This window comes from Pantherophis guttatus, chromosome 5 (genome assembly GCF_059756535.1).
Source record: "Pantherophis guttatus breed Tessera chromosome 5, ASM5975653v1, whole genome shotgun sequence".
NCBI lineage: Eukaryota > Metazoa > Chordata > Lepidosauria > Squamata > Colubridae > Pantherophis > Pantherophis guttatus.
Window position 1 is genome coordinate 100180982 of NC_142067.1, and position 14242 is coordinate 100195223.

General features: G+C 38.3%; 1 protein-coding gene across 1 annotated transcript; it reads right to left on the minus strand.

Moving 5' to 3' along the window:
- Window positions 1–364: 364 nt before the first annotated feature.
- F7 (coagulation factor VII) lies at window positions 365–10259 on the minus strand. Its single transcript, XM_034419027.3, has 8 exons — window positions 10186–10259; window positions 8295–8455; window positions 6601–6625; window positions 6396–6509; window positions 5248–5388; window positions 3897–4000; window positions 3371–3491; window positions 365–1839 (listed from the first exon to the last, which is right to left on the minus strand). Exons 1-8 carry the CDS (start codon window positions 10253–10255, stop codon window positions 1298–1300), a joined length of 1278 nt encoding a protein of 425 aa, XP_034274918.2. The 5' UTR covers window positions 10256–10259; the 3' UTR covers window positions 365–1297.
- Window positions 10260–14242: the final 3983 nt, after the last annotated feature.

A 14242-nucleotide genomic window follows, 5' to 3' on the forward strand; every position in this document is an offset into this window, starting at 1 on the left:
GTCTGTAGAGTCAAACATGATTCTAAGTTTTTATAAACTCCTAATATTTCAAGTAACTTCCTAATTCACTCAGAGCATTTAGCTTATGTGGTAAATTAGAAGCTCTCCCTCTGTCCAGTTTTGCAAAGTCTGGATTAGCTTTTCAAAATCTAGTGTGTGTTTCATTTATTAGACTACAAATCCCCAAACAGTCAGACATCAAAGGAGGCTGTATTTGACTGACCGTTTTTTGTGGACAAAATTGTAACACTTTTAATACAAAATGGGCCAAGCCAGTAGAAACACAGATGACAAAAAAAAAAAAAAAACCCAACCACACACACACACATACACATGAAAATATCCAGGGCAATCAGAAACACAATGAATCAAAAATTTAAATATATTTTCCAGCTCTTAAACAAATATTTTCTATGAAATTTTATGAAATTTATACGCAAGAGTCCCTATCATGTCAGAAGTTAATTTATTTTAAATGTATTTATTAGCTAACTTAAGAAATCAATGAAATATAAACTCAGTTTAATCAGCAATAGAGCAATAAAATATCCATTATTTCAGAACATCTCTAAAATCCAAATGTGTCATTTACAGCAGTGGACATAATTTGTGTATTGACAGCATTATGCAAATGGCATGATCAGGTTATTTGGGTATCTACATCATGTGCAAATAATGTGAATAAAGAAACATTTAAAGTAAATTTAAATACCTTGTCTAAATCCAAGGGATTGGTCCATTATAGTGGTGGCTCAGTACTTGTTGTTAATTGGTTCTGGGAGGCACAATGAGTAGTAAAAATGCTGAATGCCAAACAAACTATGTGACTTACCATGTGACCCTAACTTTGGCCAGGAAGAACTTCCTGTCTGTCCCTTTTCTTCCCAGCATGGCCAACTTTCTGTCCACCCTCTGCAGCCATCCCCTGTTCCTTTTGAAGCAACCTTCCCAGTATGGCTGACTTCCTGTCTGTTCTCCATGTCTGTCCCCCTTTTTCTATTGCAGCACATCACGTACCAAACAACAAGTACTGGGACAACATTTTTGTCACAAAATGTGTCAAGTACTAAATTCAACAAGTTTTGAAGTAATTGAGTACCGAGGTACCACTGTATTGTGAATGGATGAAAGCTTTTAGCCATTCAAATTATTTAATGGCAGTTAATTGAACTGAAGTTTTACTACAGATTTAAAATGTAGAATCCAATTTAAAATATATAAGCTAGTTGTACGCTAAATTCAAAGGTTAAATATTATGGATTTGGACAATGAAAGGGCAATTTGGAAGCAATATGTATTAGGAATCCATATGATTATTTAGCCACTGATAGTATTTTACAACTTTTGTATAAACTCCATATGTTCCTATTGCAGCACACCCTTTACCCCAGCTCACAATTCCCGTTAAATACCAAGTATTTTTGTATTCAGTGGCATGAGGTCCACCACTGTCACCTTCACAAGAATCTTTACTCCCATCGAGATAACCTGCACAGAACATGTTGTCTGAAATATTGAATTTAGTGTGCAAAATGCATTCCTTTTTGTGCATTTTGGGGACTTGCACTCGCATAAGAAGTGCTGAAGTAGCCCCACTTTCCAAGAGACGCCCCCACCCACTCACTGTGGATAATTCAACGTAGTTCAATATCTCTGTTGCAAATCGAGGCGGTGGCAAGCAGATGGGCACCACATACTCAGAGAAGTTGACTGGGGCTGATAATCGCAACAAGGCAATGTCATTGTCAACGGTTTTGGAAGAATACTTTTCATGGATTATTAATTCATCAACTCCTCTTTCTTGTTCACCTTCATCTCTATGGTTGATACGGTATTCACCTGAAAAAAAAGTAATACTTGATTTATTTAGAAGGTAACGAGCCTTTTCACGAGGCACAAAGCCTAACTAATCTCTTCATCTTCTGGAAGTTAATGAATGCAAAAATTTTATTTATTTACTTCCTCTTTTACAATAGAAAAAAATTATTTCTTTTTCTCTTTCTCTCCATGGAAAGTTTTTTTTTTTAATCTTCCTTTTCTCTTTTAGTGCTTGATTACCGTTACTGATAGTGTTTACTTAATCAGGATGTTCTTTCTGGAATATAAAATCTGATTTTGAGGACTTATTTTTAAGAACTGTGCAGAACATTTCAAACACAAAACTTTGCTTAGTTCAAAATGGCTGTTTCAAGTGTGCCAACTTTGAGACATACCCATGTTCCAAAGTTTTGTCTTGATCTTGAAACAAATTTGTACTTTAGTTATTGTTTGCAGTGTCTGTTCAAATCAATCCATTGCTGCGGCTGCTTTGCTATGCTTACATCTGTTTCACATTGGCTGGAAAATACATACTTAGCTGCTGCTCTTATGTCATTTATTTATTTATTTATTATTTATTAGTTCGATTTATATATGCCGCCCTTCTCCGGAGACTCAGGGTGGCTTACAATGCATTAAGCAATAGCCTTCATACTTTTGTATATACCTGCTTAGTAGGGCTTTTTGCCCCCCTCCCCCCCGAGCGTTGTTCTATTTTATACAAAGTCAGCTTATTGCCCCCACAAACCGGGTCCTCATTTTACCTACCTCGAAAGGATGGAAGGCTGAGTAAACCTTGAGCCTGGTGAGAATTGAACTCGCAGTAATTGCAGGCAGCTGACAGCCAAATACTACTTTAACAGCAGCAATTTAGTCCACTGCGCCACCAGGCTCTTTTAAGTTATGGGACTTAACAATCATTATTGATATAAGGCACCTTGGATGCAATCCCAAAACATCTGGAGCTTCACTTGAACACCATCAGCACTGACAAAACCACTGCCAGTCAATTGCAAAAGGCAACTTTACTCAGAATAATTTACATTATGTGATGATGCCTTTAACACAGTCAAACATTCACATCCTGCCTATCCCAGGTTCTTGGGAAGGACTCAGTAGTGGCAACAAATGCCAAATCTAATCTAAACATCTGGCTGAGTCTACAATGTATCATCATAATAATATTTAATATTTATTTCAAAAACCTTCTTGCCAATTTTCCAGAGATTGCATTGTAGGTAGTGCTTTAAAAGGGGTACCACCTTACTTATGTTAGTGACCCTAGGATGAAGAAGGGAGAAAAGGAGGTTGTTCCAGGTTCCCATTGTTCCTTATTTTGGAATGCTTTTTCATTTCAGAATAGAAATTGTTCAAAGAAGTCATATAGAGCCAAATAGTTCATGTTGATGGCCAGTTTTGCAGGAGCAATTGATATGAAAATAGATGTTTAAAGATGTAGGTGAAATTAATGGGATAGACCTTCGTATGTGGTGGGGTGATTTTCCCTCTTCAATTTCACTGAGTTTTAGAAAGTTAACAAAAACCATCTTACCAAGCCTTATCCTGAGATTTTGTCGGGCGACACTATGAAAGCAGTGAGCTGCTGAAATGATCCAGGATGGAGCGATCAGAACACCTCCACATTTTTCATTTCCACGTTCTGTTATGAGAGCCTAAATAGTTGATAATCAAATTGTACAGTTTACTTGCATGTTATGGAGCAGTAATCTTGCTGGCATCATCCAGACCAGAGCACAGATGGGCAAGCATTTTTGGGTTAAGGGCTGCATTCAATTTTGTGTGGCATGCCAAGAGCTGCACTCAAAAGAGGGGCAATGGGAGAAAAGGCAGGAAAAGTAAAGGCCTCTTATCTATCACAACATTCTGCATAGTTTCAGTAATTTGTAAATCTGTTTTTGTGCACTATAGTCAATCTATTTATTTTGGAACTAGTGATCTGACCTACATTCTCCTAATGTACCTTGCAAAGTGCAAAGAAAATAGGTGGATGCCTATAGACATGTGAATAATTCAACTAATTTTAATTTAAGGTGTATTAAATTCTGACAAGCACTTACTTGCCATGGACATTCACCTCGAGGACACTCATAACCACCTATGATTCTTCCTTGTTGATTTGGCCTTTTTGCCAGAGCAGGTATTTTCCCACAGGGATAATCAACTGTAATATTATAGTCAGAATAGTATTTCAAAACCACATTAAATATTTTCAAGCAAATCAATAAGATTTTGAACAATAGTAATGTGAATGCTTTTTAAAGTCAAAATATACAGACTTCTTTATTCACACAGGCATTCATCCATATGCATCCATACACACACATAGGCATATACATATAGGCACATACACAAACACACTGCAAAAGCTCTATTTCTGTAGCCCCACTCAACATAAATACTACAGTATTTCACTTATAATAATAACATCTATTTGCTGTTCGCCTTCTATAATTTCATGTTCTTAAGAGTGTTCAACTATGTTCACATGTGAATTGGTATCTTTCCTTTTCTGTCAAATGAAAAATCAATGTGAAATATACATTGGTAATTATAAAAATTAATGGTAGCTAATGGTGAATTTCTCCTTTTCCTTCTTCTGAAACAGTTTTGAGATTTCTAGGTTAGATGAAAATTTCTGAAAGTGAAACAACACCCTGAGATATGAACTTCCCCAAACAAGGCTCTTTCTTGTAGAGGGGGAATTGAATTGCAATTCCTCCTCAATTGTACAATTCCTCGTACAATTGAGGAGCAGGTAAAATTGTTTTCAATAAAATCAAGGCCTGTCTCATTGGGATCCAACTGGTCCTTTAGGATTGGACGCCAAGAAGGCATCATGGTTTTGTTTAAAGACAACTGTCTTCACTGCAGAAAGACCTTATTCTCACCCACCAGCACCCTCTCCACCCAATTTTGCCTCATGCAGGCAGAAGCACGATTTAGTCCCTGGCATCTCCTGGTTGGTGAAAGATGCCTACCTGAAGCCATGAAGAATGCGAGCATGACATGGCATGAGGTATTTCCCTCCCAGTGCAAATAGATGTCTTAATGGTGAGCCCTGGCCAAGGGTTTGAATGTCAGCTCAACAGGCTGTCCCTGCTTTCCATCTTGAGATCAGTATTTCAATACAGAGACTGATAAAATTAGAACAGGCTGTAAGGCTGACTACTTAATTCATTCTAGCATTGGGACCATTGCATGTCAATTAATAGTGAAAAGTTGTAGTTGTATGTCAATTAATAGTAAAAAGCCATCTATCTATACCAGTCTTTCTCCACCTTAATAACTTTAAGGTGCATGGAGTTCAACTCCCAAGGTTGCCAAGGTTGACAAACACTGGTCTATGCTCTGGCATCTATCTGGAAAGGAATATTATGGTTACACATTGGTGTGATGGCTGATTCTTACCTTCTGCGATGCAGGATACTTGGTCACTTGCTAGCCTGTATCCCTCTGCACAAAAGCACTGTCTTAATGTGGTTGAGGAATCTACACAAAACTGCTCACAATTGCCATTTTTAAAAAAACATTTCAGCGTGCTTTCTGGTCCTAAATATAGAAAAGAAGATGTGAATTAACATTTTCCTGGTTTGGATAGGAAAGGGTTGTGGGGTGGGGTTCCTGCTGGCAAAGAAGGCTAAGAAGTCAGATTCTGGAAGAGGAGTTTCCATGTTCTAGATTCTAAGGAAGAATGGAAGACAGAGTTAATGGTATTCATATAGCTCCCTTAGAAGGAAGGATACTGCTTGCATCACCTTTGTTTTGGAGTGCACAGCTCTGCAAATCTGCATAAGCACAGGTCTCCAACAGGACTCAAAAGTAAATTGATCTGAAGATCGTAGTGATATGAAAAAAAGACACTTCAGGTCTCAAAACCTGGATATCACCCACTGCAGTTTTAAAATATTCTGATATCTGGATTTTTGAATGAATGGCTGAGAGAATATGGAATAATGACCAATCTTCAGGGGCAGAACCAGGGACGAAATGCTCCCGGTTCAGACCAGATCGCCTGATCCAGTAGCGATGGCGGCGGGTGGTTTGGAGAACCGGTAGCAAAAATCCCTGCAGCCCCCCCACCATTTCCAGCTGAGCCGCACGATCATTAGAGGCTTTTTTTTAACTTTTAAAAGCGTTTTTTCTACAACCTCTTCAGCCGAAAAAATGCTTTTAAAAGTAAAAAAAAGCCTCCGTTGATCGTGCGGTTCAGCTGGGATCATCAGAGGCTTTTAAAAGCATTTTTTCTACAACCTCTTCGGCCAAAGAGGCTGTAGGAAAAAAAATGCCTTTAAAAGCCTCTGGCGATCCCAGCTGAGTTGCCTGATCGTCAGAGGCTTCTAAAAGCATTTTTTTCTGCAATCTCTTCGGCCGAAGAGGTTGTAGAAAAAATGCTTTTAAAAGTTAAAAAAAAAAAAGTTGGCCACGCCCACCCAGTCACATTACCACCACCACCACCACCACCACCACCAAGCCCACAGAACCAGTAGTAACAAATTTTAGATTTCACCCGGGGCAGAACACTTATGTTATTTTTTACCAAGTTAGTAAGCATTTACCTATTTCACAATTTATGCCTTCATGTGTTGGAGGACAAACGCATAAGTAGTCTTGATGCCTATCAATACAGGTCCCACCATTCTGGCAAGGGTTGGAGTCACACTGATCAGGATCTGTGAAAATAAGCATTCAACATTAGCACACATTTTAGGAAGGCATTTGTGGCAGAATTGGCTAATTGGTATTCAGATGAATAACCCTTACCTGTATAGATTGCCCAGAAGTTTTTCTAGGAAGAAGGAAAAATATAAAGCAAATTATCCAACATTAATGCTAATTTTTTTCACAAGAAAAGTAATACTTGGATGAATCCTAACCAAACTAATATTCGCTAGGTGAGTGATGGCGAACCTTTTAGAGACCGAGTGTCCAAACTGCAACCCAAAACCCACTTATTTATCGCAAAGTGCCAAATAATGATAAAGAAGCTAAATGTTCTAAGAAGAACGTGATAAATGCACTTTTATGCCCCTTCATTTTTTTCCTGCTTTTGAAATATTACGTTTAACAACAATAAAAAAGAAAAACTTCTGTAATATCATTTCTCTTTCCCTCCCTCTCCCTCTCTCTGTCTTTCCCTCCCCCTCTCTATCTCTCTGTTTCTCTCTCTCTCTTTCCTTCCCCCTCTCTCTCTTTCCCTCCCTCCCTTTCTCTCTCTGTTTCTGTCTTTCCCCTCTCTCTTTTCCTTCCCCCTCTCTCTGTCTTTCTCTCTTTCCCACTCTCTTTCCCTCTCTCTCTCGCTTTCTCTCTTCCCCCACCTCCCAGGGGGTGGGGGGAAAGGAATCCCTGAACTGGTGCTGGGTGTGGGAATCTGACGTCTGGAAGCCGACAAGCCCGGGAGCAGTATGCCCACGCTCAGCTGGTTGGCGGAGAGCCGAAGACCAGCTGGCCAGTCGGGAGGCAGGGCATCTCAACACAGGCAGTCTGCAGGAAAAGCAACTGACATCTGGGAGGTGAAAGTGAGCCCATGACGACGCAGGGTTGCATTGTGGTTCCACGTTGTAATGGGCTCCAGGAGGAGGATGGGACCCCAACTCCCCCATTGTGAAGTGTGCTAAATTTCACTGTGCTGCGCAAGGGGCAGGCCATGGAGGCAGCAACAGCAAATGCACCATGACAAAGGCAGAATGCTGTTTTGCGCAAACGACGGTGAGAAATGCAACAGAGAAATGTGATGGAGCTGGGCTGGATACTTTAGATTTAAAAAAAATAATGGTTCTTCCCTGCCCCTATCCTAAAAGTATATATTTAAAATAATCTGCCTGGACAATAGTCAGAAGTACTTTGGCCAATAGAAGTTCTACCCTCTTCCTTTTTTACATATTTCTTTTTCTGGGCATGAATCAAGATATGACCCAGAAGAAGGGCAAGTCTGGTGGGATAAAGAGGTTACAGACCAAAGACTTGTTGCCTGTTGGCCAACAGGACAAAGAAGGTAAGAACTCTATTAGGGATGCACATAAAGAACCAAAAAACATCTTTGGAAGAAAGAAGCATGTAATTGTAAGAGACCACAATAGAGGGTGATCCAGCTTTTTCCACCCTTTGATGCCATCATGAATGAATTCTTGCAAAGTGTGATAGCCCAATTTAGATTTTATATAGCTGTTACTTGGCTATGTGAGATCTGATGAGTGATTTAGCACTTGTTCGTGAGAACTTTTATAATAATATGTCATGATATGTAGTGCTCATTTAGTATTCTGAATGGAAAGTCTTTAACAGTATTCCTAGTATGTCATATTTTTTGGCTCATTTATATCCTTTATAGCAACAACAGACTTATTGTCAACTGCTAACACGTCAGATAGGCAAGTATCACTGAAACTGAAAGTTCATTAGAAACAATAACAGGTCAGCAGAAGAAGTCTATTTGTCCACAATAGTTTGTTACTTACGGTCCTCAAATCATCTCGGAAGATTTCTCTTGCTTCCTCCAATGAACATATCTCTTCTAGGCATTCCCGCTCAAGTGATCCTGTTTTAAACTCCTCAAAGAAAGAATTGGCTCTCCTAGCTCTTTGTAAGATGTTGCTGGCTTCCTTGGGCCTTAAGAAAACTTAAAAACAGAAACAACGAGCCAACTGTATTCATCAGACAGAAGTGAAACACCATCCTGCCAGAAATCACATACCCTACCTTAAGTTTCAGTGGGCACTGAAAAACGTTCCCAACTGAAAAAAATTTCAACATTTATTCACATCATTTCAGTGCTAGCTATCAATTCAGTGTCCCTTAACGCTGCTTGTCTGCCTCATTTTCCCTTGTTAACCACCCTTTCACCTGAAGACAGTAGCAATTTCCATGACCCCTGTCTTCTGTCTACTTTTTAACAGCGAAGTTATATTATACAACACATAGTGACCATTACCAATCAGATTAAATGGCAGTGAGGATGGTAGTCATTGTGATTAGCTCTAGCAGTAATTCTCAACTTAAAAAAAACCCTTTCTTGTCTGGGATGGTCAGGTTTTTCTTGATCCTATGAAGTGGTCTGAACAGCATAGAGTTAGGTCAGCTTTTAGCCAATCCCATGTATGGAAAAAACAGGAAGCTTCTCTCTCTCGTCATAGTACTGAGCTAATTCTCAATCTTGTATCATATTTCAAAACAATTTGCTCCAGAACATCCAGGGCTGTTCAAGAAATACAAATTGAAATCTCTCTTGGATTTACTGAAGCAATTATTTATTCTGTAGAAACACTAGATATTAAAAGGAATGCATGTATCCTCTGTACTAGCATTTAAAAGTGTCTTTTCAATATTTCTCCCACAATTTTATGATTTAAATTTTCTACTTCAAGGACTGAAGAATCTAGGAACCACCCTTCTGGACCAGGCCAATGCTCATCATAGACCAGCATTTTCTTTCTCACTGTGCCCAATCAGAAGCCTCTTGGGTGCTCATAAGTAGGAGACAGAAACATAGCCCTTCCCCACTGATGTTGCTCTGCAACTGATATTTGAAGGCACGTTGGCCCCAATCAAGAGGTGACACTGACATTTCAAATCTAGTAGTCCTTAATAGTCTTGTCCTCCATTATTTCCTTGATTTGAAGACCATTAGGCCTGATTGCAGTAGGGCTGTATTTTTAAACTCTCTGAAGGAAAGCATACAACAGTTTAAACAATAATTTATTGATATTTTATTGTATTTTACATTTGCTAACTGGGAACTAATATGAAATGAAAAGTGGACCAAATACTTCACTTGTTTCATTTTTGCTTATATTATTCTTTAAATTTTCTTGATAACTTTGAATATATTGTACACAGTTTAAATGATGAAGAATGGGACTTGGTCTTAATTTACGATTTTAAAATGAAACAATGAATCCACAGCTAGGCTTGTATCATTATTTTGATGTAAAGAATAAAACCACAGCATGTTTACTATAAATTCCCTTCTTGAAAAGGGATACTGCAAAGAGATTTTTGTTCACCCTTATAAGTTTTTTATAATACTTCATAAATTGACTACAGAAAAATTAAAGTATAAAATGCTAAATATTTAAATACATTGTATAACGTTTCTGTTCAGATGCCTTTCCTCATACTAATATCTGCAATATACAACAATCAGAAATGTTGCCTCAAGAATGCTTCAACTTGCTACTTTTTAATCTTATTCTTAGCATGCGATTGCTGACTTATGATGCATTAAAATCTGGTTTACTAAAATCTTAGCTATAGGTTTTCTAAGACATTAAACACTATTGCATAAAAGTTGAATTATAGAAAACAAGGAATAATTCATGACCACAACAAACATTTTCAGATGTGTCATACCTGAAGCCCTTGCAATGGGAGATGCAAGCAAAAGAAGGCAAAGCAAAACACCGAAGTGGCAGGAAATCATGATGAAACCAAAATGTTGTGTCCAAATAGTGTACTGATATTTCAGCAAGGACTCTGAGAGCAAAGTTCTCTGTTTCAACGCTTCGGTTGGAGGAGGAGTATAGAAGAGAAAACTCCAAAACTGGCTCTGGCACACCAGATAGGCCAAAAGAAGGGGATGGAAAAATCAGGTTTTAAATTCCGGTAGGAATTTACAAAAGAGGCAGGATTTATTTTAAATAAACCAGTAGATAAAATCAAATGGCAGAAAGTTTGAAACCATCAGAATAGACAGGTGAAATATTTCAAATAGACACAATGGAATATTAGAAGATAATATTTATTGATAAAAGGGCAAAACCTGGAGGGCTAATAGAGCAGGGTGATCAAAGGAGGTGGTTAAAGAAGTCACCAGTGATACACATTAAAAAAAACGAGCACTGTTTTGAGTACACCATGGTGGCTGCCATTTTGACTTTTTTGGCCATTTCATTTCATTTTTATTTTTATGACTTCCAGTCGCCCCCAAAGAGTGAGTTCTGAACCTCAAAGAATCCCAGCTCCAATGATGCCCTTGAAGTGATGTCCCAGTGCCTGGAGGCCGTGTGGATCTGGATGGGGAGAAACAAGCTCAAGCTCAACCCTTCCAAGACCGAGTGGCTGTGGCTTCCGGCGTCCCAGTATAGTCAGCTGGCTCCATCGCTGACTATTGGGGGCGAGATCCTGGGCCCCACAGAGAGGGCTCGCAACTTGGGTGTTCTCCTGGATGCACGGCTGTCTTTGGAAGATCATATGACGGCCGTGGCCAGGGGAGCTTTCTATCGGGTTCGCCTGAGGCACCAGTTGCGTCCTTTTCTGGACCGGGATGCCCTGCGCACAGTCACTCATGCCCTCGTCACGTCACGTCTGGACTACTGCAACACTCTCTACATGGGAATTCCCTTGAAGAGCACTCGGAGGCTCCAACTGGTCCAGAATGCAGCCAGGCGGATGGTTATGGGTGCGACTCGGCACACCCACATAACACCCCTCTTGTGCGAGCTGCACTGGCTCCGGGTGGTCTTCCGGATGCGATTCAAGGTGTTGGTCACCACCTTTAAAGTGCTCCATGGCTTAGGACCGGGGTATATACAAGACCGCCTTCTGCCATCAACAACCTCCCACCGGCCAATACGCTCCCACAGAGAGGGGTTCCTCAGGGTGCCATTGGCCAAACAATGCTGACTGGCAACACCCAGGGGGAGAGCCTTCTCTGTGGGGGCACCAGCCCTCTGGAATGAGCTGCCTCTAGAGCTCCGTCTTAGCCACGACCTGCGTACTTTTCGCTGCGCCCTTAAGACCCTTGCCGGACTGGCCTAATACGAATTTTATTATGGGTGTATGTGTGTTTTAATTTGCAGGCCAATTTTATATATTGATTTTAATTTGGTTTTAAATTTTATAAATCTATGTGTTTTAATATGGCTGTACACTGCCCTGAGTCCCTTGGGAGAAGGGTGGTATAGAAATCTAATAAACTTCAAACTTCAACTCCCTATTTGGTGACCCTGACACTGTTCTGATTTATTTCATGTATAGCTACAGTTCAATTCTATTTCTCTGGCATAATTTTGCTAGTTTATAACACTCAACACATCTTGAATACCTCATTCGGGCTTTTTAAATGTAAAATAGACATTCATTTCTTTATTAAGTGGTAGAAGTCTGGCCAACAAGCATAATAAAGAATCCCTATTTTATCACCCATTGCTGACGGAAATATTACTTGAAATATTACAGATTTGGATAAGTCCCCCATGTGAAATATCAATACTGGTGAGGTCAGAGAGGCCCAGAGTCACCTAATGAGTTCTGTGGTTGAACAAGAAGTTGATCACCCGATTTTTCTTGTTTGTGCCCAATAAATTTGGTATGGATTGTGGCATCATAAGTATTCTTAGGGAACTAGCAAGATACTTGGTGATTTCAGTAACCTTGCCCTGAAATCCACGAGAAACTGGTTTCAAATTGAGAACCACCATACACTTCAGTAATTTTGTACAACAGATGTGTTCTGTGGTAATTTCTTTCAACCAAAAATTTTATGCTGCAGATTCTAAAAAATTAAAACATTAAACTTCTAAGCTTTGAAATTCATTAATTTAGCAGACAATACTAAAAGTTATTATAAAAAAAATCCATAGTTTTATGATTTTAAGGATTATGTGCCTACAAATATATGTGAAAATTGAATCCTTTCCAATACAAGAGCAATATTATCTCTCATTTTTTAAAAAGCAATCTGGATTTTGCTAAACACATTTAAGAGTTTAAAGAGGATTTGGGAAAAGGGAAGACCTTAATGCAGCATGTCAGTATAAGATTACCTGTAAGTATGAATATGTTAATATTTATAAATTAATTACATTTTATTTTTAAATTTAAAGATATTGTGTTTTTTAAAGCTAAGATTGGAAAGATTGCTCATTTTGGAATGAGGAAAAATATTCATCAAGTATAGAAAACAGACCAATAATAGCTTCCTGAAAAACTTATGTACATGATACAAGATGTGCGGAGAGAATTTCTGCAAAACAGAAAAGAAGAAGTATGACTTGCAAAGTTATGAAAATTTGGAAATGTTTCAATAATATAATGGTCTTTTCCTCCCTGCTTTGAGATGTTGCAGCAATAGCTGCAGAAGCCTATAGAGAACATGTATATTCTCCATTTTATCTGATAAATTATTTTTAAATAAATTGGATCTTCTATGGCTTTTAATTTTAAATTTTAAAAATTAATTTAAAAAAACAGCAATTTTGTGGGAGAGCCCTTAAATGGGATCTGGGAATTGAGCTTTACCTATTGCCCTCATTAAAATGACTCCTCTAGCTTTTTTTATTTGTAGTCCCCACAAAAACAAACAACCCCTGAACTTGACAAATGGAGATCTTTCGTTTAGAAAAAAAGCAGGTGTGTGGGATGATTCTTATTCCATTGAATGGTCTTCTATGGCCATGTTTCTGAACCTTGGCCGCCTGAAAATATATAGACTTCAATTTCCCATGGCTGGCTGGGCAATTCTGGGAGTTGAAATTCACACACCTTCAACTGGCCAAGACTGAGAAGTCCTGTTCTCTGCATTTTTTTAAATTATTATTTTAGATTTTTTATCCTGCCTTTATTATTTTTATAAATAACGCAAGGAGGTGAACTTATCTCTTTCCTCCTATTTTTTTCTTAAAACAGCAACTTTGTGAGAGATGGGCTGAGAGAGTATGACTGGCCCAAATTAACCCTGCCAGTTTTCATGTCTAAAGCAGGACTAGAACTCACGATTTCCTGGTTTCTATTTTAGTGCCTTAACCACTGGATCTATAATCTCTTCATAATCCCTCATAACATTCAGGTAATCCACATCATAGCTAGTTTGGCTTTGATGCAAGTCCTGGTAGAAGACAAAGGAACTTGTTAAACATAAAGTTACACACATATTAGACATTTTTATTTATTCGCCCAAAATTGAAGCCTCAATATTAGTGGTCCAAAAGAAAAGTAATATTATTAAGTTATTATTTTCAAGGTCAATATCTAGGTTTAGACAGAATCCAACTGGGTTTATGAAAGTGATAATTGCCATTAATAGGCAGCTTTGTTAGAGACACTGATTTGTAGGTTCTATTAGATATGATAATTTTACTCTATTTGTTCTGGCTATTTAATCTACAAGAAAGACATTTACATGATATGTACCAATTAATCTAATCTAATCTAATCTAAATTCCTGTATTGTTGAGCAGTATTTTCTCCCTGAATATGTTAGAAATACAATTTCTAACAAAAGTCCCCACAAAGTGACATTTTTTCCATTGCAAATCATATACTCCCATAATTTTTATCCAGATTTTTTTTGCAACTAATTATCCTATGGTAGTGATTTCCATACCAATTCCTTGCTGAAGTATTAAACTATAATAAAACTGGGAATGGTCAAGATAGAAAAAAAATCAGATAATCAAAATCTGTTTTA